The sequence below is a fragment of the Astyanax mexicanus genome, chromosome 2 (genome assembly GCF_023375975.1).
Source record: "Astyanax mexicanus isolate ESR-SI-001 chromosome 2, AstMex3_surface, whole genome shotgun sequence".
Classification (NCBI taxonomy): domain Eukaryota; kingdom Metazoa; phylum Chordata; class Actinopteri; order Characiformes; family Acestrorhamphidae; genus Astyanax; species Astyanax mexicanus.
Genome location: NC_064409.1, coordinates 74,245,257 through 74,270,985, shown reverse-complemented (window position 1 = coordinate 74,270,985; position 25,729 = coordinate 74,245,257). Strand labels below are relative to the sequence as shown.

The 25,729-nt window shown below is 39.2% G+C and overlaps 2 protein-coding genes across 5 annotated transcripts in view; both read right to left on the bottom strand.

The window, feature by feature from the left end:
- tmem65 (transmembrane protein 65) overlaps positions 1–7,611 on the bottom strand; it is a 238,354-nt gene extending 230,743 nt beyond the window's left edge. For 3 of the 4 annotated variants that reach the window (XR_007438005.1, XR_007438006.1, XM_022671966.2), the window contains exons 1-3: positions 7,132–7,611; positions 5,155–5,451; positions 2,780–2,839 (exon numbers count right to left, since the gene is read on the bottom strand). Coding sequence is in view for 2 of the 4 variants with exons in the window: in XM_022671966.2 (XP_022527687.1) it covers positions 2,780–2,839; positions 5,155–5,416 (322 nt within the window). In the remaining 2 variants the exon portion in view is untranslated. The remainder of the gene's footprint in view (positions 1–2,779; positions 2,840–5,154; positions 5,452–7,131) is intronic. The other variant, XM_007257732.4, reaches the window with a different exon arrangement.
- A 7,110-nt stretch (positions 7,612–14,721) lies between these two features.
- Positions 14,722–25,102, bottom strand: rnf139 (ring finger protein 139). Its single transcript, XM_007257731.4, has 4 exons — positions 24,774–25,102; positions 21,337–22,087; positions 19,183–19,792; positions 14,722–16,018 (listed from the first exon to the last, which is right to left on the bottom strand). Exons 1-4 carry the CDS (start codon positions 24,934–24,936, stop codon positions 15,491–15,493), a joined length of 2,052 nt encoding a protein of 683 aa, XP_007257793.1. The 5' UTR covers positions 24,937–25,102; the 3' UTR covers positions 14,722–15,490.
- Between the last annotated feature and the right edge of the window lie 627 nt (positions 25,103–25,729).

Here is a 25,729-nt window from a genome sequence, read left to right as displayed (position 1 = left end):
TAGATGTGAGATGAAAAACCCATAGGTCTGATTTTGGACCACAGGGTTAAAATACGCTGAAGACAAACAGACAGGACGTGTTGATGCAGTGTAACAATGTCAGAATGTGGAGTTGAGCTAGCTATGGGTTATCTGGGTTAAGTGATACTGTTTTATGCAGTATTTCAAATCTCACAAATCTCACAGTCGACTGAATGCCAGGCTGCAGAGGGGTCAGTACTGCTGGGGCTGAGTTCATGCTGCACGGATTCAAGTTCACAGATATGAAGCAAACACGTCTAAAACCCTCACACTTTCTGTACTATACTAAAGTACTAATAAACAGCATTTTTCATTATTTGTAATATGAGGTCAAACTCAATTTCATGAATAATGAACCAATAAAAAGCTTGAAAAGACATGGAATAAAATATTTTCTTAAGACCTATCTGGACGGGATTAGTTTCTCGGGGGACGTCTGTGAAAAATAGTTCATACTTCTAATCTGGACCGCAATAAAAAAAATTAAAAAAAACGAGGATCAGTGAGTTTTTATGCTTTCTCTGTCACATGACATTCAGCGTTCAGTAGCTCCTCCATTTCCACTCGCTGTTGTGTTTTACGTGGATCTCTGTGGAAACGTGCGCCCAAAGTGTAATTATGGTGCGCGCCAGTGGACAAATAGCTATTTTACTAAATGCGAGGAGACAAAACTTAGAGATGTGAGTCTGAACGTGATTGAAATTACCAGAAGACCATGGAGTTCAGTGAAAAACAGTATATAATTCAGGCTGTAATTTTCTCTGAGGACATCTGAGAAAAACACATACATGGTTGTTCTTGACGGAAATAAAATCACAGAGGAAAATTACCCCAGGACCCCTTGAGAAACTAATCCCATCCTGAAAAGTAGGACAAAAGGGTTTTTCCTTCACTTGTGAAGTAATCATTTTGAATATATGCAGTTTTTCAGGAAGGTGACAAAAGGAAATATTTTAATACAAAAGCCCTATCCGGACAGGCTTATTTTCTCAGGGGGTCCTTGGGTAATTTTCTCTTTTATGGGTGTCCTCTGTGATTTTATTCCCGTCCGGAACGACCATGTATGTGTTTCTCAGACGTCCTCTGAGAAAATTACAAGCTGAGTTATCTACTGTTTTCTCTGAACTCCGTGGCGGTAATTTTATTCCCGTCCGAACATCTCTGAGTTCTGTCTCCTCGCGTTTAATAAAATAGCTATTTGTCCACTGCTGCGCACAATAATTACACTTTGGGTGCTCGTTTCCATGGAGATCCACATAAACACAACAGCGTGTGGAAATGGAGGAGCTACTGAAAGTGATGTCACATGACTGAGAAAGCCAAAAAAACTCACTGGTCTTCCTGTTTTTTCAATTGCATTCCAGATGCAGAAGTTTTATCACTGAGTAGAAGTGTAAAATATATTTTTCACAGACGTCCCCCTAAGAAACTAATCCTGTACGGATATGGCTAAAGACAGTCATTGGTATGGTGGATTTATGGTGGATAATGGATTTATCCAATATGCTACTCCAATCACTGACTTAAAAAACAATACTGGAAACTGTTTAACAGACCATTTCTATTGCAACAGCAGATGGTGCCTAAGATTGGCCTAACTGCCAATATAGACTACATTTACATCATTATATGTCAATTATGGAGCTATTTCAATTATGGAGCCATTTCAATTATGGAGCTATTTCTAGTGAAGCATATTCTGTATTCTGATGTCAGAACAGCAGACCAGCATTAGACAGCCATACCAGCATAAAACCAGCAGCAGCAAATGCACACCTGCAGAGACCAGGACCCAACAGCCATGCAGGAATATCAAGCATGTGCTCACTTTCTATATCTGTAAATTAATATCTGAATAAAAAAAGATATATATCAATACTGTCACACAAAAACTTTGAATCTGCATTTTTGCATCATACTGCAAATCTGAAAGCTATCCTTTACATTGTATCAATATTTTATGATGAAAGGACCAATAATAATACTCCAAAATGACAAAAAATTGCATAAAACCTTTTTACATACTGAATGAAGATGGTATTTTGGTACTAGTTTGGTACTGTTTTTAAGATGCATTGTTTTGTTAGACAGCAAAAAAATATAATATATATATACCCTATTTGTCGCACTATAATGCACACCAAATAATAAGGCACACTATCAATAAACTTTTTTCCTGGTCTATTTTCATACATAAGGCGCATCAGATTATAAGGTGAATTAAGCAACATTAGTAAGGAACAGGGGTGTTACCAGGTTTTCCTTCTAATGCCTTCTGGGTGGTGAGACATGTAAAGCTAAGCAAGTTAAGTAAAGCTAAGTTAAGTAAACAAAATTGTAATAAAAAAAAAAACAACAAAAAAAAAAACAAGATTATTTTAAAGTCAAACGAGCGCTGGATTTTTATCTACTCAGATTTCTCTCTAAAACTGTTTATTTGGGCAAGTAAAGCACTTCTGTTTATTTACAGTAAGCTTAGATTTCCAGATTTCCACTAAGGCTGGGTGCAGCAGCATGTGCATCTTACAAGCTGACTAGTAGAATGCATACATAAGACGCACTGAAACTTTTTGGTAAAATTAAAGGATTTAAAGTGCGCTTTAAATAATAAGGTGTATATATATATATATATATATATATATATATATATATATATATATATATATATATATATATATGCACAAGCATAAGTGGACACAGGCTTTATTTTTCTTCTGAATGTAACAAGGCCCTGAAGCTCAGAAGCTCAGCTACCTACCCTCAGTGACCTCGGCCTGAGCCTTGTCCTTGCTGAGCCCTCGCCTAAAGGGGGCGCTCTCTAGCCAAAGGCAATGAGGAAGGTGAGAGAGTGGTGGATGGGAGTTCAGAGGGGAAGAAGGACAAAAGAGGATAAAATTAAGACAGAGAGGCATGCACAGTTTGAGAATCTGAGGCAGAATGGAATGAAAGAAACTGAAAAAGAGAAATGAAAGACAGAAATGGGCTAAAAGTAGGAATGTGGTGAAGGCGGTACAGGTGGTACATGCTGTACTTATAAAAAAAAAAAAACAAGTGTGAGCTAGAGCGGGGCATTAGTTTTCTGAGGCTAGTAACTCTGGTGAACTTATCCTGTACAACAGAGGGAACTCTTGCTCTTCCTTTCCTGGGGTGGTTCTGATGAGTGCCAGTTTCATTATAATGTGCACTTGAAGATACTTTTAAAGTTCTTGAAATGTTTCAAATTAACTGACCTACATCAAGTTTAGTTGAGTAGTTCTTGCTCCTCATAATCTGGTTTAAAACATTACTCAAATATTCACTATTCACTGTATACCTGTAACTCTACCTCTTCACTACTTTACAACTGATGCTCTCAAACACATTAAGAGACAAGAAGTTCAAGTAATAAACTCTTGACAAGTTAACTAATAGCCTGAATTCCAGGTGACTCTACCTCATTGAAAAAATCCATCTAAGCAAAAGGTGCTACTTTGAAGAATCTTAAACATATTTTACTAAATTATTACATATGATTTTCCTTAGAATTTGAATGGCTTTAGTATTAAGTAGAAGTATTAAACATTTTCTTTCAAAATCAAACGAGTGCTGGATGTTAATCTCCACACGTCTCAATAAAAAACTTTAATAAAACTGCTGTATATCGCTGTACTTGAGCAGAGTGCATTTACTGCTCCTTAATACCTGACTGGTAAAATACATAAGGTGCACTGGATTATAAGGTGCACTGGTGTTTTTTGGAAAAATTAAAGGATTTTAATTGCATCTTCTAAAAAAACATGGAAAATTATGGTATAGACCAGAGGTCACCAACCACTGCAGAACTTGACTAATGAGCTGGTTGTGGTTGGACTTTGCAGGAGCAGGATTATGACCCCTGCAGCTTTAGGCACCTGCATTACCCGCGTTTATTTCATTGCTCAGGGCAGAACCAGGCAGGGCAGATTTACTGGAAAACAGGGAAGAAAAGGTGGAAGAACAGGATCAGTTCCCATGAACTCAGCTTCTCACAGCTCACTAATCTTCACCATCATCCGGGTAGACTGGAGTTAAAGTCCTGTCTCTCACCTGCGGTTCACCTGCTCACTAATGATAAGATATAAAGGGCAGAGGGGACAGTGGTTGAGAGAAGAGTAGGAAATACTGTCATAGTGTACTTTAAATAGTGCTGTTGAATTTAGTGGCTTGAAAGCTTACTTATTAGTAACAGGACTATAGAGTCCTGGCCGAAAGTGATGGCACCCCTGAATTTCTTTCTACCAAATAAATGATTGTAATAACCTATAAGGTACTATAAGGTGCACTGGATTATAAGGCGCACTATCCATGAATGTCTATTTTCTGGTCTATTTTCATACATAAGGTGCTCCAGACTACAAAGCGCATTATGCTACATTAGTAAGGAACAGAAGTGTCATCATGTTTCCCTTCCAATACAGCAGGTCTTGCCGCTGGGTGGTGTTGGGGTGGGGTTGGGTAGCTTACTAAGTTAAGTAAAGCTAAGTAAACAAAAGCGTAATTCTTAGAAAAACATTTTCTTTTAAAGTCAAACGAGCACTATGTGTTAAGCTATACAGATTTCTCTCCTGAAAACTGTTTATTTGAGTGAGTAAAATGCTTCTGCTAGCTCATTGGCCATTCAGAGGTGTGTATGCTGAGTATCAGCCTGCTGCTAACCCAGGCTAGCACTGCTGAAGCAGCATGAGCATCAGCCGCTAACCGCGCTAGCTCTTTGGCCGTTCAGAGGAGAGTATTTTTTGGCCTGCAGCCTGCTGCTAATCCCCGGCATTAGCCGCTAATTGCGGCTAGTGCTAGCGGTTAGCTGCTAATGCTTCAGCTTTAGTGAAAATATGGAAAGCTTACTGTAAGCTTATTCCCCCAAATAAACAATTTTTAACTTGTCTGAAATGTTTTTTTTTTATAATTATAGTTTGGATTACCTACTTAGCTAAGCAGGCGAGACGTGCTGAATTAGAATGAAAACATGGTGACACCCATTTGTTGGGGTGGGCCGTGAAGGGTAGGCCGTGACTGCACTTACCATCCACTAAAAAAAGTTTGCGAACATTGGATATAACTGATACCGATTATGTATTTCTTATTATTAATATTATTATTATTATTAATTATTATTACCTTGAGCAATAGCCATGGACTCGAAGCTCTGCAGCTCTTTGAGTAGGCAGCTCCGCTCCGTGGGGTGCAGACTGTAGATAAAGTCCTTGGCTCCCTTCGGGGAGTTTAGCAGCTCTAGTTTGTCCTTATGCTTGTGAGTTCCCAAGGAGCACCTCTGCATATGGAACAGTAGTGCCGGGGGGCCGGGGCTGGACCGTCCCTGTGCTCCTCTCAGACCCAGAGCACATGGCTGCAGAGCTCTGGACAAACACAGCCTCAGCATTGTGGAGGAAAGGAGGAGTCAGTCTTGGGCAGAATCTGAAAGTGGAAAAAAATAGTCATGAGACAAAATCATACAGCAGTGGGCAGAATGAGAGACGTTCTGAGACCACTCTTAGTTTAATCCGTTTTCAGTCAGAACAACTGTTTTGCTCTGTTTTCAACAAAAGCAAATATTATATTATATCTTTGCATAGGACAACACTATACAAATGAAACTTGGATATACTGGAGTACTCAGTGTACAGTACTCAGTTTTGTTGCAGTAGAGTATTCGTAAAATTATTATTTTTTAAATTCTGTGTTTTGTCATATCGCCAAAAGTAATGTTATTGTGCAGCTTTTTCATAGGTTCAACTGTGCTATAGATTTGTATGCTGTGTTCTTGTAGAATATTTTTCACACTATAATGAATATAGAGTCCTGGTGATGGCACCCCTGCATTTTTTTCTCCCAAATAAATGATTGCAATAACTTATAAGGCACTATAAGGCACACCAGATTATAAGGCACTATGTTGTTAATCTACACAGATTTCTCTCCTGAAAACTGTTTATTTGGGAGAGTAACGCACTTCCATTTATTAACAGTAAGCTTAGATTACTGTATTTTTAACAGCGCGGTTAGCAGCAGCGCTTAGCGTGATTAAATGCTGCCCGACAGCGCTATACTGAGGAACCCTGAGTGTTCCATTAAGCCAGGGCGATATTAGCTAGAAGTTAGTCCCATGTAACGTTGTTTTAAGAGAGTAAACACATACACTAAAGTCCAATATCTAATGCTAATACTGCTTCAGCCTTGGTGCTGGATAAACTTCACTGAAACTCCTTTACTCTGTTATTTAGCTGAGTAGCTTTACTGACAGAATTAATACATAAAGCGCTTGGATTATATTTTTGGATTTGGATTTTTGGAAAATTAATGGATTTAAAAAAAATATGCTTTTTTTGGTACGCAGACACACCACAATACGCAAATCAGTCAATCAATAATACCACCCCTCTGCTGACGTCCATCCATCTGCATACCTGTCAAGTTTTGGATTTAACATAAGGGAAATTTTCTGTTGCCCGCCTCGAGCAGTGCCACCAGCCTAACTGAGGGTTAGTATCTCTTAAATTTGAAGACATGTTTACAAGAAATCTAAAATAACCAGAGACACTGATAATTAGAGACACTAAAATCGCAATTATAAAACCTTACAGAACGCATAACCTCTGACCCATCCTGCTCCTTTTTTTTATATATAATACAGGAAATTTACGGGAGGAAAATACTAATATGTGAGGATGGCGGAAAGAGGGGTAAAATAAAATATGGTAGTTTCACGGCCAAAACGGGAGACTTGACAAGTATGCACCGCTATCAGAGGCACACTGCTCAGCCCAATCAGCTCTCCCTCTTACCATGCCCCACCCCTAAACCCATACACTACCCGGTGTCCCTCTCGAACTTCTTCTCCCATTTTTTTTTTTTTTTTTTTTAGCATTTTTCCAATTCGAGCTGAGCGTGGAGTTAGTTAGCTAAAATCAGGGGGGGGGGGGGGGGGGGGGGGGGTGGTTAGTGTCTCTTGAAGGGTTTTAATGGCTTTTAAACAAGATTCTGCCTTTTTCAGTAAATATCTGATATGCATATCTGCATATCTGAATATGCTGATTATTAAACGCAGTAAGAGTACTGGAGAAGGTAATTCACAGTACTGAATTTAGCTTAACTTACCTAAGCCAGGGTTACAGACTCTGTCAGTCCTTCATTTATCTTCTCTCTCCCTCACAAAGACACACAAAGCCCACAGCAGCGCTCTTCTCTCAGCTTTTCGAGGCTGTAAACCGCATTTCTGTGAGAGTTAAAGCAAACACTGAGCCGGACGGGTGTTGTAATGAAGTCTGAAGGCAGTTTTCCTGCTGTGTGAGGAGCTCAGTTTGAGCTCAGCCAGCCCAGTTCACTCCCTAAACCCTAAACCCTGCCCAGACAACAGGGTGACTCAAGTGGAAACCACGCTCCGCTGCTCTTAATATCAGTATTATCGTCTTTTTAACACGCGGGAACCTGTGTAGAGAAGTGCTACACAAATTTTAAATCACATTCCGTCTGATATTCGATGTCTAGATGCAGAAAAACAACGAAAATCCCAAAGAAAACACTTCATTTTTCAGCTCTGAGACTTTCTGTGTGACTCCTGACGTTGGGCACGCACAACGCATCATGGGAAATGTAGTTCTCTTCCCAGGCGAACGCTACAGAAATGCGTCCGAAAAGACTACATTTCCCACGTACGAATATAGTTTCGAATAAATAACGACAAAACATTTTTTAATATTTAATAATAATAATGATACTGGCCTTAAATAGTAAAATATTACATTTTTATCTTTACAGATAAATATATATATAAAAAATAATAATAAAATAAGAAATACTCACTGCCCAATCTGGACTGACCACATACCTCCACCTTGTGGTTAAACTGCATGTATGTGCACGCCCTGGCCACTTTATTGGAAACCCCTCACTTTCTAGAGTACTCAGAGCTCAATTTCTTCTTCTTCTTCTTTTTCTTAGGTTGGGTACATTCAGGATGGGAAATGTATAAAATATGCAATAATAAAACAGCATTATGATCACCTCCTAGTTTCTCTATCCATTATCCATTTTTCCTTTTATCAATCCTATCATATAGGAAGAGCATTTTGTAGTTCTATAATTACAGACTGTAGTCCTGCATCTGTTTCTCTGTATACTTTATTATTATTTTTCTCCTTTCACACTGTTTTTGTAAGTGTTTGTTTATTTATTTTATTGTTGTTGATTATGGCTTACAGCCATTGTGCCCAGTCATTACATTGTGCCAAGTCTTGCTGAAAAATGAAACTTGCATCTTGATAAAAGTTGTCAGTAGCAGAGGGAAGCATGAAGTGCTGTAAGATTTTGTGGGAAAACAAAACTGCACTGACTTTAGACTTGATAATAAAACACAGTGGATCAACACCAGCAGATGACATGTCTCTCCAAACCATCACTGATTGGTGGAAACTTCACACTAGACCTCAAGCAGTTTGGACTGTGTGTCTCTCCACTCTTCCTCCAGACTCTGCTCCCTTGATTTACAAATGAAATGTAAAATGTACTGATGATCAGTGATGGTTTGGAGAGACATGCTGATCATCTGCTGGTGTTGATCCACTGTGTTTTATTATCAAGCCTAAAGTCAGTGCAGTTCTGTTTTCCCACAAAATCTTACATCACTTCATGCTTCCCTCTGCTACTGACAACTTTTATGGAGATGTGGATTTCATTTTCCAGCAGGACTGTAATTGACTGTAAGCCATAATCATCAACAATAAAATAAATAAACACTTAAAATAGATCACTCTGTGTGTAATACATCTATATAGTTTCACATTTTCAGCTGAATTAATGAAAATAAGTATTTTTAAATTATATTTTAATATAATTTTTATATATATAACCAGTTTTTCAATCAGCTTAACCATAAAAAATAGTTTAGACCATCTGAAACCTGCAAACAGCTGGTCTTGAGCTAGATTATTAGCAGGCAGTGGTCAGTTTCTGACTACAGAGCTGTTTGTGTGTCTATTTCGGGATCTAAAAAATGCGGTTTAAAAAATTCCAGACTTACTCAACTGCATAAATGTCAGGGTTTTGGAGTTCCATGTTACCTTTTTTGAACAGTCTGCACGGTGCCCATTTTTTAAACCAAAATATTGTCACCCATCTGGACATTCTTGTGCCTACCAGTCACTCTTGCAAGTGTATAAATAAAGAGCTATCCTGCTGTGCCTGACAGATGAAACTATAAACTATTAACAGTGTACCTCTCACACACACACTAGCATGTCAGTGTGCATATAGATATTACTGTTGTATAAGAAAAACATTTTTGTAATTAAAATATTTTTGACTGTTAATCTGGCAGTTTTTCTTTAAATTATGCCAAATTATGTCTGAACATTTTGTTCTTATAATGAAGGTTGTGACATTTTACAAATCAAAATGAGTACTAATTATTTTTAAACGTCCTCAATTTACCAATTTAACTGGCTGCATATGATTTCCATGTTTTCACCCAAATTACCATAATATGATATCTGATTTTGATTTCTAATTCTTTTCTTATTTGTGACACAAAACCAATAAATATGGACTGTACGTCTGTGAGAATCATACATTTTGAAACTGCAAACAGTAGGGCTGCATGGTCCTGTAAAAATCTGACATAATCTGAGATATTTTTGTTCGCAAATACATACTGCAATCTCTCTAAAAAAAATAAAATAAATACAGAAACTTTCACCCTATATCTCCAGACATCAGTTTTTCAACCTGATGCAATATTATTAACGGCCTTTGTGTACTGAAGACTGGAGTAAAATAAAATATATTAACATAAATGACATTTAATTAATCTTTGTCTGATAGATACATCAAATATTGGAAAATATTGGTTTCTCTGTATTATTTATTATTATCCTCCTTTCACACTGTTTTTCAGTAGTTGTAAGCGTTTATTTATTTTTTTTTTTGTTGATGAATTATGGCTTACAGCCAATGAAAACCCAAAAATCAGCATTTCAAAAAATTAGAATATTATATGAGACCAATTTATACTTTTAGCAGTGTGGGCAGTGTGCCAAGTCCTGCTGGAAATGAAATCCACATCTCCATAAAAGTTGTCAGTAGCATAGGGAAGCATGAAGTGCTGTAAGATGTTTTGGGAAAACAAAACTGCACTGATTTATAATCTGAGAATTATTTTTTCTTCTAGAATATATACTGCAATATCTAAAAGAAATATAGGAACTTTACCCAATATCTCCAGACATACATTTTTCAACCTGTTACAATATAATTAACAGCTTTTGTGTTATGAAAACTGGAGTAAAATAAATGAAATTGATATAAATTAAACATTTACTTAATCTGTCTCTGATGGATAGATACATCATGGAAAATGACTTTGTTTTCATCAGTATTTTCCCTTTACATCTAGCAGGCTGTAGCACGATGTGTTCAAATTAATGTACCTTATGCTGTATGCTATGACACTGAACGTCCTGCAGTGCGACTATTGCACTTAAAACAATTTACAGTTTAAAAGACCACTTCAGTTTCTGAATGAGTTTCTCTAATTGTGCTATTTATAGGTATAGGTTTAAGTAAAATAAATGTTGTTCAGAAATTAATATTTGGTGTAATAACCCTGGTTTTTAATCACTGTTTTCATCTTGGCATGTTCTCCTCCACCAGTCTTACACACTGCTTTTAGATAACTTTATGCCACTCCTGGTGAAAACATTCAAGCAGTCCACCTTCCTCTTGATTATATTCCAGAGGTTTTCAATTTGGTAAAATCAAAGAAACTCATCATTTTTAAGTGGTCTCTTATTTTTTTCCAGAGCTATATTTTGCAGCTGTGGTTAACAGTGTTTACAACCTATATACAAATAGATTTATATATATATATATATATATATATATATATATATATATATATATATATACTCTTTAAGGCATATTGTTTCATTAAAGCACATAAAATACACAATATAACACATCTCAGAGATGTTTTACTTTATTAGAGCTTCGGGTTTAGATTATATGCTAAAAGCTTTGGTTGTGTAATGTATGATAGCTTGATTGCGAGATCCTGAAAGAAAAGCAGGCAAAAAACTGCAATAAAAATCTTTTTTTGGACATAAGATGCAATGCACTATTAAATATGATTTATTTATTTAACTCTTCTGAGCAAACAGCAATCAATCAACAGTTCCACCTGATCTCCAACAAGCAAAACAAAATCATGTCCAAATCATGAAAATCCTTCATTCATTATTTAAACTGAGAGTGCAGTGACCACGGAGGAGGACCGACATCAGTCCAGTTCCTGCTGATCTCAGACCAGCCTTTACTCAATACTCAGATTTAACACAGCAGTGGTTAGGATGCGAGTCATCGTGGTCAGAACCATACCTCGTATCTCCAAAGCAGAGACGAAACAATACATGTATTGAAAGTTGAATTAAAGTTAACACAACTAATCGTAAAAATCTGGGCTGGTTCTGTTTTTTTTATTTAAGAAGAAATGTTCACACACTGGATGGTTTTGATCTGACAGCAGCAACGCTCACACAGCAGGTAAAAATCTGTATCAAATCTGATCTGATTTCATAATATTTGGCAGAGTGAATAGAAAAACTGAAACACAGAAACTGCGACTATCTGTACAGCCCGATCAGAATTTATGCAACCTTTATGTCAAAACTTTATCTGAGAAAAAAGGAAAATGGACGACAGCAGTCAGTAAAGGATAGTGATGTCATCAGAAATATTTGATCTGATGTCTAAGTCTGGCAAGGATGAAACTGAATGGAACTGAATGGATGGAAGTTCAGCTCTTTAGCACATGTGCACCTGTTGCACAGTCCAAATTGAGATACGGGTCATATTTAAAAGTGTGAAAAAGTAGGCCTGTCACAATAATTACATTATTGATTTATCATATAATAAATGGACACTACCTATATAATATTAGATAATCTTGATATTGTCTATTGTGTTTATTTAAATGTTTGTTCACATATATAACAGAGAACAGTATTGAAGCCAGTCATGCTAAATGACCAATGCTTTAATAACTGCAACTCCATACACACAGCATGAACTGCAGCAGGTAAAGAAAAGAATATAATTTTTCAAACTATGATTGTTTTCGAACCCCAGCTCATGCAGCTTTGGGTAGCTGGAGCTCTCTCCCCACATCACTCCTAGGGTGATGTCCACAGCACAGGGCGTCTGTGAGCTAATGTATCTGAACCGAGTCGCTGCGCTTTCCTCCGAGTGCGCTGTGATGCTGCTCGGCACTGCTGCATCAGCAGCAGCTCAAAAAGAAGCGGTGGCTGACTTCAGATGTATCGGAGGAAGCATGTGTTAGTCTTCACCCTCCTGGTGTGTTGGAGCATCACGAGTGATAGGGGGAGTCCTAGTAGTGGGTAATTGGCCATGTAAATTGGGGAGAAAATGAAAAAAAAAGTAGGAAAAAAAATAGAAAAAGAAAAAACCTATGATTGTTTTAAATGTTGTTGTATTTAAAAGAGTATGATTGCTTTGTTATGCTATACTTTTATCTAGGGCTGCAGCTAATGATTATTTTGGTAGTCGATTAACCCGGCGATTATTTTTCAGATTAGTCAGCGTTTATTTCTGCCACATCCTTCATCTCTTAAAACAACAGAACAGATTTTAAGGTATTTAAATGTCTGGATGTTGTTTAAACGTGGTACTGATATTTAGTGAGTAAATGTGTAATCTGTTGTGTGTGGGCACTTTTGGAGAGACAGACTAAGTTGAGTGTGACCTGTGTGATTGAGCCATTTACTCATCTCCCATCGCACTTCTGTCCCCGTCATTTTGTGTAATGCAGTACAGTTAAAAATTAACGATTAGTCGACAATTAAATTTATAGTCGACAAATTTAAATAATCGACATTGTCGATTATATCGATTAATCGTTACAGCCCTACTATTATCATTAAGTCAGTGTAGTTAAATGGTCTTAAAATACAAACAAACAATAATATCATTTAGTGCAATAATTTCTGGGATTATATATCGTCCACAAAAAAATTGCTATTGTGACAGGCCTGAAATAAATATCAGACTAGATGAGAAAATGAGATGAGGATTTGGGCCACTTTCACCTGCTCACCTTCTGTGTGAACATGAAACCGAAACTTCCTGTGAAGCACAAGAAGTACTCTTTAGCACAAGAGCATCGGTTCAGGAGCATGAACTGTTCAGATGAATGCCTGATATGCGTCAAATTAAAAATTTTGTGTGTGAACAGCCTGAAGTTATCATTAGATTTGGTGAGAAAATCACATTTCAGCCACTTTTACCTGCTGTGTGAATTTAGCCTTATATAGTGGTCTTATAGTGGGTGGGAGTCTTGATTTTTATATAAGCTTAGTTTACTTAAAATATATATATAGTACAGGACTACGCCTAATCCCTGCCTGGGGAACAGACCCTGTGTTATCATCACCTGCTGGGAAAAACACACTGCAGTGGTACCTATATTATACCAGACATAATGAGTTGGGATGCTTCACACACTGCAAAAATATTGTATCTTCCAATTTCATTTGAAATCATCTTAAGTCTACACAAAATATCTAAAGCTGTTGAAGGATTTATATTTATATTTACATATTAATATTAGGAACAATCTGTGGCATTTATTAACATATATATTACTATTACAATAAAGAAATGATGCATTTGGAAGTATACTATTATATATTGTAAACAATGTTCCAATAACATCACAAACACAAAGCTAGAAATAATAAAGCTAATTATATATAATGAATAATTTAAATAATTTAAGTGCACAAATATATATATATATATATATATATATATATATATATATATATATATATATATATATATATATATATATATATATATTTTTTTTTTTTTTTTTTTTGGGCTAGACAATACAGCCAAACATAATATCACCATATGTTTTTAAGTTCAGAGGGAATTAAATAATTCCAATATTTACATAATTAATTAAATAATTGAATTTAAGTTAATTTAAGTAATGCGCCTTGTAATGAATGTCAGTCAGTGAAATGCTGTAGATATTATACTGTGTACTGAAATATCAGCACTTAGGTTTAAAAATCATAGTATGGTCCAATCCTATTCCATTTGTATGTTTTTGGCTCGTTTTTTTAACAGCTAAATATTAATCTATTGGAATAAGAAAATTTAGTTGTTCATTTCTAATTTAGCTATTCTATGTTTATTATTCCTTGAAATTTGAAAGGAATAATAAAAAGGGGGAATGCCTGCATATTTAATTGTTAAAACAAGTAGGAATAGACTAGAAATAATTCAAATAATCTTATATTTAAATATATATATATATATATTTTGATGAGACCCAAGATGATTTCCTATGTGATGATAACATTATGTTTGCAGTGCAGTGAAGTTATTTTTGGCAGAAATCTTGACTCCAGGGTTTATATAATAGTGCTGCATTTCTATATGGACAGGCTGGTAGTGCAGCTTCTGCAAAGCTCGTCCAGTTTCCAGTGGAGAACATGCATCAAATACAGTGTCTGCCTTCTTTAAGACTTTGAAGTGGAATAGTGTAATAGTGTACTGATCAGTACTGATCGGATTGGGAGTAACAGGCATTAACTGTCTGTAGATTAGCATTTACTCTCTTATAGAGCTCCACATTAATAAACAGTCACTGAACTCTCACCGTAGCATCATCATCATCATCATCTTTATCATCATTACTGAGTGGCTTTATTGCTCCTGGAGAACATTATCGCATTATCGAGAACCCTAAACCAGAGGATGTAGTTAACTGTAGTAATCGTAGTACAGAATAAGAACCGGAGTGAGGAAAACAATGTCAAAAATTTCAAGAGCTAAGTTTGTTTTAAACACCAAAAGCAACCGAGCCGTCCGACAGAAACGTGGAGATTAACACAGATATGGTCTGGCGTTGAGAGACATGGCGCAGTCGAGAGATCCTCTCAGCCTCTGAGAACACAGTCTGACGCACGTTTCTCTTTTTTTCCTAAGGGAAAGCACGTCATTCGTTTATTACATGTACAACAATGTACACAAATTTGAAGCAAGGTCACACAAGAGACCAGTAGTAGCCGTAAAGAGAGGTATATCTGTGTGGTTACAGTAGCACGACACCTTAAACCTCTCCGACAGTAAGCAGGGCGTTGGCAGCGGCACAAGAGGCGACCAATTTTCTCTCAAGTAAAGCAGCGAACGCCCCGCCGATGCTGTTTCTTAACACACCCGAAGAATACCTGTGTGTGTCTCTGAGCTCCGAGCCCTTGCTTAGGCACTCACTCATACTTTAAACTCCAATCAGCCCTTTAAGAGACACAGACATACAAAAAAAAAATAAAAATCCTAAAGCGCAGGAAGAAAAAAAAAAAAACAGAAATTTCCCTGATCTCAAAAATTAAGATGCTTGTTTTTTCATATTTAAAACTAAAAATATCCATTTCCTTCAGTCTGTGTTCGAGTCCGTATCATCATTTATATAGTCCTCCTCTACAGGGCTCGCGCCGCTTTGAGTGCCCCGCCACTCCTCCTCGTCGTACTCTATACTGTCATTGTCCTCCTGCAGCTCGTTATCAGGCTCCGCCCTTTCTGCTGCTGCTCCTCCTCCTTCTGCTCCTCCTCCCGGCCCTCCCTCAGCCCCGCCTCCACCATCGAACTCCTCCCCCCGCTCCTCCCCGGCCGGAGCGTAGCCATTGTTGTTGGAGAAGGGTGCGCGGTCTCGGCTGTCGTCCTCCACGTACACTTTCTGGTGGCACATGGGGCAGGTGTCCTGGATGTAGAGCCACTTGCGCAGGCAGAGGGCGTGGAAGTAGTGCCGGCAGGGCGTGATGCGGGCCGAGGCGATGAACTCCTGGTAGCAGATGGCGCACACGTCCTCCACGTCCCGCAGCTCGCTGCCCTTCACCTCCGGTAGAGAGTTGATCTTCTTCACGGCTGTGCGGCGGTTGATGAAGGTCTTCCAGCCGTTCTTGGCCTGAAGGAATAAGAAGAAATGGGCAAAGGGCAAAGTATTTATTAATAATGATATGGAATACCATATTTTTGGCATTATTTGGCGCCCTTAAAAACTTTTCATTTTCCCAAAAATCGTCAGTGAGTCTTATAATCCTGTGCATGTTATGTATGAATTTTACCAGTCAGGTATTAAGGAGCAGTAAAGTCACTTCACTGAAGTACAGAGTTATACAAGAGTTTCAGTTTAGTTCTCCAGCAGCATTGGCATTACCCGCTAAGCACTCGCTCTTTCCCCATTCAGAGGAGAGTATAATCAGCCTGTAGGCTGCTGATAACCCTGGCTAGCACTGCTGGGGCAGCATTGACATTACCCGCTAACTGCGTTAATGCTTCTGCCATTCAAAGGGGAGTATATTGGACTGTAGTCTGTGTGTTTACTGTGTTAAAACAAGGTACGTGGGACGACCGCTAGCTAATATCACCCTGGCTCAGTGTTCCTCAGTGTAGCTCTGTTAAGTGGCACTAGTCTCTAACCGCGGCTATCGATAGCCGTTAATGCTTCGAGACCCAGGCTTATTGGAAATTGGCAAATCTAAGCTTACTGTAAATAAACAGAAGCGCTTTATTGACCTAATTAAATTGTTTTCTGAGAAATCTGTGAGATGAATCTGTGAGAAATCTCTGTAGATTAACATCCAGTGCTCTTTTGATTTTAAAAGAAAGAATTACAGTTTTGTTTACTTAGCTTAGCTTTACTTCAGTTGGATAATATTATTGTTATGTTGATTAGTAGTAGTAATTGCTTTTAGATCAAACATTAAGACATGCTCCAAATGTAATTATAAGATAAGCATTTCCCTCATAAGATCACTAATTTTAATACTGAATGCCAATGCAGGGTGCTGTAATGAAAAGACTGCTAGTGTTCCACCTTTGCCTAACTTACTAAGGGACAACATAAGCTGCACGGTCTGTTTCGACCAGTTGCATCACAATGCCCTTCAACTATGCTTGTTTCATCACCTCACTTTTCTGTATCTAACAAAAAAACTCTAGATTATAAATCTGTGAAAACCCAAACCCTGACCAATTTATCACCTGGCTTAGGGCTGGATGATATGGCCAAAATCTACATTATATTTCTTAACTTTCCTGTCGTCGATACGATAAAACGATAAAATATCACTATATTGCACAGCTCTAACCTGCCTAATATAAACAACTCTGGTTACGCAGTGGTTAGAGTGACTATATATTGGTTTTCCTAAAAGAGGACAGTGGGGGGGGGGGTCGGGACGGGACAGGTGTCCACTGTGGTTAGTATGATGTGGTTGAGGAGCTTAATGTAGGCCTAAGCTGTAAGACCAGGGCAGTAGGAGGTCATGCATTCTAATGAATGAAAACATCCACATTAAGTGGCACTTAATGCTGACAATGCACATAGAGCTTGTCTAGCCCCTGCAAATATTACATTACATTACATTACATTTCATTTGTCAGACGCTTTTGTCCAAAGCAACTTACAATAATGAAGTGCAAAAGTAATAGGAATTTAGATAACCCATTTTTAGATAGGGCTTAAAGGAGGTTGAAGGGAAATAAAGGGATAGAGAAGTGAAGGAGGGGAAGAAGGAAATGGGGTTAGAAGTAGTTAGTGTGTTAGAGGTGTTAGGAGAGTAAGAGCTCTTTGAAGAGCTCTGTCTTCAGGAGTCTCTTAAAGATAGATTCTCCTGATCTGGTAGTGTAAGGTAGTTTGTTCCACCATTGGGGAACTCTGTATGAGAACAGTCTGGATTGCTTTGTGTGGATGTTTGGCAAAGCGAGGCGACGTTCATTGGGGGAGCGCAGCGGCCGGGAGGTAGCGTAAGCCTTCAGGAGTGAGTGCAGGTAGGAAGGAGCCTGTTCTGTCATCACCTTGTAGGCGATTGTAAGAGTTTTGAATTTGATGCGAGCATCAACTGGTAGCCAGTGGAGCTCAATGAGCAGCAGGGTTACATGAGCCCGTTTTGGTTGGTTGAAGACCAGACGTGCTGCTGCATTCTGGATCATTTGGAGTGGTTTTACTACGCAGGCCGGGAGGCCAGTTAGCAGGGCTTTGCAGTAGTCGAGTTGTGAGATGACGACTGCTTGTACCAGGAGTTGGAGTCTAATTTTCCTGATGTTATAAAGCGCGAAGCGGCAGGATCGAGCAACCGAGGCCACATGGTGCGTGAAGGAGAGCTGGTCATCAACCATAACACGCAGGTTCCTAGCAACCTTTGTCGGTGAGAGAGAGAGAGAGAGAGTAGATGCTTATAGAGAATTTGTGTTGAAAAGATGGTTTTGCTGGTATGACCAGAAGTTCAGTCTTTGAGAGATTTAATTGAAGGTGATGTTCCTTCATCCAAGAGGATATGTCAGAGAGACACGACGATATCCGTGCAGAGATTGAGTTATCTTCAGGTGAGAATGACAGGTATATAAATAAATACTTCCAATAAGTATATAAATAAAGTATATAAAGTATATAAATAAATACTTCCAATAAACATCCAACAGAATTGTCTCAAAAGTCACATAATGCAATCAACTCCTCACAGCAATGCTAGATGATCTACACAAATCTAGTAGGAAAATTACCCTAGAGGCATTACAGTATTAAAATCAGCTCCAAGTCCCTTCTTTCTCCAGTTAACGAATACATTCAGTGCAGTGTGCACTGAAATTATCCTTTAAGCTACAGAGTTTTAGGAAGTTTTATCACTTGTGCTGAATAAATGATTCTGTACCCAGGACCGATTCTGGGCTCAACTATGCGGACGTCAGGAACTTTTCTCTGAACTGTGGTTCAATTGTGCAATTCCATTTTATTATTTTCTGAGTAAATAATTTGCTGTTTGCTGTTGTTTTTCTATTTTACTTAGATAAAAATACTCATACTGTGAGGAACAACAACAGGAGCTCCTCAGATAAAGCTACGTTCCCTTTTTATTCAGGCAGGAAGGAGCGCTACCATTAGTTAGCAAGCTGCAGCTGCTTCTTTGGCACTCTAGTGGTATGTGGAAAATGCATACCAGTTTTGAACCTGTATACCACCCAGCACTACAATAAATAAGCTGGTATGCCAATACTTTTGTCCAAATATAAAATGTATATAAATTTACCAATACGAATTAACAGCCTAAATAGCCAATATTACATTACCTGCAGGTATATGTTGAAGTAAGCATGGAGGCACATCATGCAGGCGCGTATCTTGCTGCCCGACTCGAACATCATGGTGTAGGCACCGTTTCCGAACATGACCACGCCGAAAACGAACTCGATGACGTTACCCGTTGAGCGCACGTAGTAGACGTAGTCATCCAGCTTTTCCCAGAGAACGTTGTAGTAGCCGTCAATCATGAACAGACCGTAGACAGTCAGCGAGACCAAAACCTTCAGGCACAGCTCCACGCAGAAGGCGGTGACGGCGAATAGCCAGGTGTTGAGGGCGTAGTGTCGCCACAGCAGGCGGCTGAGCAGCACAGGCAGCGCCAGAAGCCCCAGCGACACCAGCAGCACAGGCAGGTGGCGGCGGGCCGAGGGGACGTGCGAGGCGCTTAGCGACATCAGCACAGGGTCCGTCATGCCGTGGATGAAGTGCAGCACGGCCGTGAGCAAGAGGCACATGTTCCTGCTGAGGCGGACCAATCGTTCATCAGGGTCCAGGCCGCTCAGGCCAGTCTGCAGTGCCAGGATGAAGAAGAGCACGGGCGCCACAAAGCCCAGTCGCTTGTCCTCCTCCTCGGTGGAGCCAATGAAGGCCAAGATGCTGGAGGAGAAAAAAAAGAAAAAAAAAAAAGAATTATTAAATACAACAGTTTATAGAGTACGTATACTACAGTATATAGGTAGAAGACAATCAATTAGCCATTGGCTGTGATGATGCACTGCTGTACAAAACTATAGATGCCTTAAATATTTGGTGGAAAATGAAAATATTTAGTCGAAAAAGAAAGAAAAAGAGAAAAGACAATAATTTTTACCAAACAATGACTAAAAATGATCTGAAGCCATATTGCAGTATTTTCTTTAACAATACGATTTCTTTAGGCAGCAGAGGCAGGCCCACACTAATCCCCTGGCCCCCACTATGCTGCTATGTACAAAACAGTGAGTGTGAGGGTAAACGCCAAGTTTAAGTCCATATTTAAACTCAACATGCATTAACTAATTTATATATATATTTAAAAAGGCATTCTGCATCACTTTTTATGCTTGGTAACAATTTACTAACCTTTAACATATTGGCTGTACTCCAGTTGAAATATATACGCTGTACAGGGCTAGGATAGTAATGCTAGCTGAGCTTAACCCTACTTAGTCAGAACTTAACCCTAGCATTCATGGCTTTTTATTACAATAGCATTTGATATTCTAAGGTATATCAAAGATATATCAAGGTATATCAAAGTTACTAACAATTCACAATTCTTAACAGATTTGACGCTGATAAGAGTCTGCCCTGTCCCCTAGCATTTATTTCTGCTCTTTTTTTTAAGAGCTAATCCACAATTCAACAAGTGTAATGAATTAATTCCAGTCATTTCTATGGGTCCAAAATATCAACTTTAGTATCAAACATATTCTGTTATTGTTTAGAAAATAAGCTTTTTTTAATACCCCTATACAATGTGATAAAATGAATAACTGAAGCCAAGGCACAAATATCAACAACATATGTATGCAAACTATAAAATATATGTTGGGAAATTGAAGGAATTGAAATATTTTTAAAAGATCATGATAATACTGTATACAGCTCTAAAAAAAATAAAAGACCACTGTCTGAATCAGTTTATCTGATTTTGCTATTTATAGGTTTATGTTTGAGTAAAATGAACACTGTTGTTTTATTCTATAAACTACAGACAACATTTTTCCCAAATTCCAAATAAAAATATTGTAATTTAGAGCATTTATTGCAGAAAATGAGAAATGGCTGAAATAACAAAAAAGATGCAGAGCTTTCAAAGCTTAAACAATGCAAATACAAATAGTTCATATTTACAAAGTTTTAAGAGTTCAGAAATCAATATTTGGTGGAATAACCCTGTTTTTTAATCACAGTTTTCATGCATCTTGGCATGTTCTCTTCCACCAGTCTTACACACTGCTTTTGGATAACTTTATGGCACTGCTTAAAGCAGTTCAGCTTGGTTTGATGGCTTGTGATCATCCATCTTCCTCTTGATTATATTCTTGATTATACTGATTGTATTTCAAGTGGTCTCATTTTTTTCCAGAGCTGTATATACAATATTTAGGCCTAGATGTGTGTACCATAAAGCAGGATTTTTTAGATAAGATATCTACCTCAGTCCCAGGTAGTGGGCGATGGAGGAGATGACTGCGCTCATGCCCAGCACGGTCAGTGTGGAGTCACATCCGCTGATGATCAGATTGCTGCACAGGTCCCAGAAGACGTCCCACGTCAGGTAGGGCTGCTCGCCACCACTCGCCAGCCGAGCCGCCTTCACCATGTACACCAGCACCACGGCCTGCGCAGTCATACGGGTCAGCCAGAAGACCCTCAGCACGTCCGGGAAGCGGATCCTCTTCCAGGTGTCCTCCAGCAGCAGCTGCAGTCCGTAGATGCGGTACATGTGTCGGACCAACAGGTACACGTAGCGGCAGGAGTAGTAGAACCACTTGAGGCGGAGCAGGAGGCACACGGCCGTGTTGAGGGCCAGCATCAGGCCCGAGGCCACGGCCACCAGCTGCCGCACATCCAGGGGCAGCTCCATGACCAGTCCAGAAAGAGGCAGCAGGATGTCCAGCACCACCAGCGCGGCGCACAAGGAGTGCACGTTCAACAGCACCACATACCCAGCGCCGAACAGCAGCTGCAGCACCGCCATGCCCAGCCACAGCGTGGGGCCGTTACGGGGCAGTACCCGAAAGCCCAGCGCCGCCTTGTAGTAGGCGCTGTAGAAGTCTATATGAGACGTAGCGTAGTAGTTTATTAACACTGCGACGGCTCCCAGCATCACGGCACAGAACAGCGTGTAGAACTTAAACAGGGACTTCTGGGACAGCACCAGCACTACACTGCACACCACAATACCTGAAACAGAGATTAAAAAGACATTTAAATCAATAGAGGCAAGAGCTGTAGATCATATTGCAACTATATTGCCCAAAGTATGTTCGGTCATAGAAACTAGTGATGAACTCTGAAGCTACATGAAGTTTGGAAGTGTGTAGTGATGAACTCTGCTGAAGCTACATGAAGTTTGGAGGTGTGTAGTGATGAACTCTGCTGAAGCTACATGAAGTTTGGAGGTGTGTAGTGATGAACTCTGCTGGAGCTACATGAAGTTGAGGTGTGTAGTGATAATGAACTCTGAAGCTACATGAAGTTTGGAGGTGTGTAGTGATGAACTCTGAAGCTACATGAAGTTGAGGTGTGTAGTGATAATGAACTCTGAAGCTACATGAAGTTTGGAGCTGTGTAGTGATTAACTCTGAAGCTACATGAAGTTTGGAGGTGTGTAGTGATGAACTCTGAAGCTACATGAAGTTTGGAGGTGTGTAGTGAGTGATGAACTCTGAAGCTACATGAAGTTTGGAGGTGTGTAGTGATGAACTCTGAAGCTACATGAAGTTTGGGGGTGTGTAGTGAGTGATGAACTCTGAAGCTACATGAAGTTTGGAGGTGTGTAGTGATGATGAACTCTGAAGCTACATGAAGTTTGGGGGTGTGTAGTGATGATGAACTCTGAAGCTACATGAAGTTTGACTTGTTGCACCATCCTATTACTGTACCACAATGCTGGAGTTAACTGAGCTCCTGAGTGCCTGAGATCCATTCTTTCACTTATGTTTGTAGAAGCAGTCTGCATGACTATATGCTGCTTTCATTAATCACCTGTGGACCTGTGGAAGTACTTGGAACCTGGACTGAATTATTTGCTATGGAGAGTGAATACTTTTGGCAATACAGTGTATATTGTTCTATAATGATAAACTGTTACACACCAAATTAAACGGACTTGTCTAGTTGGCAAACCAAGGGTGCTTTCACATCTACTGGAGCTGTAGACTTATCAGTTTGGTCTGACATAGATTCATGATTCATATTCTACAACAAATTAGGTGTGAAATATAGGAAGATACAGCCCACCAGTTCTTTAGTCTTTTCAATAAACTGCAGTTTGAACCGAAAACTAACCAGACTAAAATGTATTAAACACCAAACATACAGCTCTGGAATAAAATGAAACCACTAGGTGTGGGTATTGTCACTGATTTCCCAGTTCGATTAGACCCGATTCAAAATGTATTAATTTGGTTAATTTCGGTTACAATAAAAATTGTAGTTTAAATATAAAATGTTGTAACTATACAAGGAACACTCAAACTTACATTATTAAAATAATAGTGTTTATATTATATAGACTTAACAGTTACATTCTTCTTTTAATATCGTTTAATGTAACTTAGTTAATTGCTACACTGTGTTTCACATCTCTATACAGGTTTGGAATGGCCACTTAAGAGCAAACAGCTGGTCTGAAGTTCATGCTCAGGTCAAGGAGGTGAAAAAAGGTCAGGTGGTTTGCTTTTGCTGTTTTTGCAGCTATAGCTGCACAGCTGCACCAAGAGATGTGTGGGTACGAGAGAGAAGCATGCATGCATGAATGCAAAAAACGCATAAATTTTGATTTGACCGTTCACATTCATGACGCATATGCCAGAAGTGCATCTGATTTAGGACCACATATGAAAGTGACTCAAACCTGATTTGGGGGAAAAAAAATCTGATTTGGCTTGCTCAAACAGCTACAAAAAAAAAAAAAAAAAAAAAAAAAGATCTGAGCCACACTGAGAAAAAAATCTTATTTAAGTCACTTCAGCCTGGTAATGTGAACATAGCCACTGTTAATGTTGGATAAAAACATACTTTTCTTGGAACGTCATGGGCTACAAAATAAAAGTAATTTTGCAGCAGGTCTATTGGAATTTGCAGAACATGTCAAAAGCATTATTTTATTGTGCTTTACACTGACATCAGGAACTCCAACAGAGGTAACTGCATTTTTGTTCATATTTTTCACCCCTAGTTTGCTTGCATATGTTCCTGTGAATTACTTTTAGGTGGTATTTTGGTTTAGAACATTACTCACTGTATACCAACTCTACCTCTTCACAACTTTACAACTGATGATCTCAAACCTTAACATTAAGGTAGTTTAAAGGCAATACATTCAAGTAATTAACTTTTGATGAGTTCAGCACAGCTGTTGACTAAAAAACTTAAAAATCCAGGTGACTCTTCCTCATAAACCTGACTGAGGAAATGTTTACTAAATAATTCAATGTGTGTTTTAATGTTTGGTATCTATATATATATTCCCACATTGGTGCACAAACACCTGTCCACAATACAATGAATGGCCTCTATTATATCTGGGGTTAGCTATAGGTTATCTAACTGAGCTGAGCTGAGCTGAACAGGGTTAAAGGGGGCAGGCTAAAGGCTAGGGCCTCTCTCTCTGCGCTGCCTGTCAAACTCAAACCCACTAAAACACCCAACGAGCCCCCGCTGTGACTCCAGCCTGTCCGCCGGAGCTCTGACAGCCTAACCAGACCCCAAGAACCGGAGCTCTGGCAGCTAAACCGGCTTTACCCGGTAGCAGGTAGGCCCTGCGCTCCTCTGCCCCGCGGAGCCTCGCTGTCCGCTCCGCCCTGCCGGAGGAACCCGCAGCAGCCGACGGTATGTAATCAGCGGGGTGTCCGCCTGAGCTTACCCAGCACTCGGCCTAGAACACGGCCCGCGGTCCCGGCCCAGCCCGCTCCCGGGTCGTGGTAAGAGTTAAAAATGGCGTCGATAATAAAGATACACGGCACCCGCAGCGCCACCTCCAGCACCGCCAGGGCCTGCTGACCGATCCGGCCGCCGGTGGAGGCCATGTCCGCGGTGTGGCCGCCGGGTACAGCCGCTCCTGCCCCGGCAGGGTCTCGCGCTCTCTCTCCGCGCCGCTGTTGTTAAGTCGGACAGCCACCGGCCGCCATCTCCGCTCCCTCCGCGCTCTGTTGCTATGCGAAGAACGCGGAAGCGCGCGACGTCACAGCGTATCCAGCGACGAACGCAGCCGAGCCGAGCTGACGGAGCCAAACGGAAACACACGAAGATACACGGAAACACACGAAGATAAACGAGAATAAACGAAAATAAGTAACAACCAAACGGAAAAACACGAAGATACACAGAAACACACGAAGATGAACGAGAATCAACGAAAATAAGTAACAACCAAAAGGAAAAACACGAAGATGAACGAAAAGGAACGACGCCAAACGGAAATACACGAAGATAAACGAAACCAAAAGGAAATACACGAAGATAAACGAAACCAAAAGGAAATACACGAAGATAAACGAGAATAAACGAAATGGTATGAAAACACACAAAGTAAAGAGAGCCAAACAAAAAATATATATTAAAAAGCACAAAAATAAACAAAGCCAAACGAAAATATACGAATAAATGCAGCCAAATGGAAATACACAAAACATACAAATACACGAAAATAAACGGAGCCACACGAAAGTATATGGAGGAAACGAAACCTAATGAAAAGATGCGGAAAATATACAAAAATCAATTAAACAAACTTAAAATATGAATCTAAAATATATTTTAAAAAATCTTAAACAAATCAAATTAATGGTTAACATTGACATCTTTCTAAAATTATCGCCC